The sequence below is a fragment of the Bison bison genome, unplaced genomic scaffold (assembly GCF_000754665.1).
Source record: "Bison bison bison isolate TAMUID 2011002044 unplaced genomic scaffold, Bison_UMD1.0 scf7180017864495, whole genome shotgun sequence".
In the NCBI taxonomy this organism is placed as follows: domain Eukaryota; kingdom Metazoa; phylum Chordata; class Mammalia; order Artiodactyla; family Bovidae; genus Bison; species Bison bison.
In genome coordinates this window covers 11,698,805-11,701,078 of record NW_011495054.1, presented here as the reverse complement: position 1 = coordinate 11,701,078, position 2,274 = coordinate 11,698,805, and the positions used below count along the sequence as shown (strand labels likewise).

At 53.5% G+C, this 2,274-nt stretch overlaps 1 protein-coding gene across 1 annotated transcript in view; it reads right to left on the bottom strand.

Moving 5' to 3' along the window:
* The window catches only part of KREMEN1 (kringle containing transmembrane protein 1), a 54,368-nt gene extending 53,914 nt beyond the window's left edge, over positions 1-454 (bottom strand). Inside the window, exon 1 of the mRNA XM_010828861.1 lies at positions 436-454. Coding sequence (XP_010827163.1) covers positions 436-454 — 19 coding nt within the window. The remainder of the gene's footprint in view (positions 1-435) is intronic.
* Positions 455-2,274: the final 1,820 nt, after the last annotated feature.

The window sequence follows — 2,274 nt, the reverse complement described above, 5'->3', positions numbered from 1 at the left end:
GGGCCTGCGCCCGGCGCGGCGGCGGAAACCTCCGCCCTCTCATGCAGACTCGCAGCGCCCTGAGCGGAGCTGGGCTCTCCCCGGCCCTCAGCCTCCCCGGCGGGCCTTAGGGACACCGTCCCCTGCGCCCCCTAACCCCCGGGGCCGTCCCCTCGCCTGCCACTTCGCCCCCAACCATTCCTCCCACCCCGTCCCAGCTGCTTCCAGAGGCGCCCCAAAGGCGCACCTACCTCCCACGAGGCCTCTGGGCTCCCTCCTTCTCCACCCACACGACCCAGCGCCCTGACAAGAGTCATCTTGTTCAGTCATTGTTTTCCCTGTGTCATTCCCGAGGTGGAGACTCCTCTGGGCTCCTTGGAGCAGGGGGCCGCCCCTCTCCCAGGTTCCCGGAGACACTCCCTCCACGTCCCACCTGGTGTCTTGCACTTAACTTACCCTCTGTCTTCTGCACCATTTCCGGTCCTTCCCCACCTCCAAAATTGCCTCCTGTAACACAACCTGGGAATCCTTCACCTCTGAACGTGCACCCTCCCAAGCAGGAGCCGCTTGAAGGAGAACAAAATGGGGGAGATTCAGGTAGAATGATCAGCACAAAGTGAGTACTTAGGAAAGGGGATCCTTCCTTCCTTCAACAAATGCTAAGTGAGGAGTCTGTCAAAAGCACCAAGATAAGAACTTACAGTCTGAACTGACACTCATACAGAGGGGAGAGGCTGGGAGAGAACCAACAAGAAAATAATGTGATTTTCGGAGATCACCAAGTAGGACAAAGACAAGAAAATGATGATATTGACAGAGGATGCTCTGTGGCATGTTTTAAACAGTCCGCTAGGGGATGGTTTTAGCAAAGCAGAACACAGCTCTCTATAGTTTATGAGGTCCTTTCACATCTCATCCTAGTTTCAGAAGAGGAAATAAGAAGGGCAGACAGGGGTTTCAAAATCAGGTTTATTTGGCCAAATCTGGGGATTTATGCCTCATGGTAGTAGTTCCCATCTGTCTTACTGTCCTGCAGAAAGGCACCCCTGCTGACTGGATGTGCCAGTCTGCTCTCTTGGCCTTGTGTAACCAGAATGGGCTACAGTGAGAGATGAAAATGTGGGGTCCCTTTCTTCAAAATGAAGAATTTCCAGACAGCAACAATAGAACATTAAACCAAGCCTGGGGTCCTCCTAAGCTTGAAGGCCTGTGTCATCAACTGCACACAGCCCTGGAATGTTGCAAGCCCCAGAAAGCTGGCTTGTACAACAGAACTGAGAAATAATGTGCAAGCCCCTGCCCCCACTGGCTGCCATGAGAAACATCTCTCTAGCTGTCCCCAGGCCTCCCTTCCCTCTTTTCCAGCGTAAAGCCCAGCACAGGTGATGGAAACAGCACACAGAGACTAAAAATACAGCCAAGCAGGTCTAGGTCAGGTCACGTAAGGGCTCAAGGTCTTTGCTCAATTATGTGGTCCGGGCCCTGGCAAGGAGCTGCCTGAGATATTCATTTCAGTGCTTCACATGCCTCAGTCCTTAAGCAGCTTTATTTCATGGAAAGAGTGAGGACATTGATCGTAGCCCCTGGGCCTCCAGGAAGAGGCTGGTGTCTGTCTGCTGGCTCTGCAGTCAGGCCCTTGGATTCCTCCTGAGGGCAGCAGGAAAAATCTGAGTGATCTCAGCTGGTGGAATTTGGGGGATCCTGGTATCTTTGAAACTCCAGCTGGGATGATTTCTGCTCAAAGGGCAGTCATGCTGTGGAGAGAGCATGAGATGAGAAGTCTGGTTATAATAACAAGAATAGCAGGCGTTCACTGAGGATTTTACTGAGCTCTCAGCAGGGTACAGGGTTTGTCATCATATTGCATGTATGACAGTCACCCTACAAGGGAGGCACCCTTACCAGCCCCCTCATACACAGATGGTTAATGGCTTGCCCAAAGATCCCCTAGTGCGGAGCTGGGCTTTGACCCCAGTGGGACTTCAAGACCACACACCTCATCACCCACTGTGGTGAACTGCCTTCTTGGCTTTGTGGCTTCTAGCAACCAGTGCTCCCTGCGTGGTCCAGGGCTGGGATTAGGGTGAGGTGAGTGAGGCATTGGCTTTAAGCACAAGGGCCCCCAAACCCAGGTGGTGCTAGTGGTGAAGAACCTGGCTGCCAGTGCAGGAGACATAAGAGATGCGGGTTCGATCCCTGGGTCAGGAAGATCCCCTGGAGAAGGGCATGGCAATCCACTCCAGTATTCTTGCCTGGAGAATCCCATGGACAGAGGAGCCTGGTGGGCTATGATCT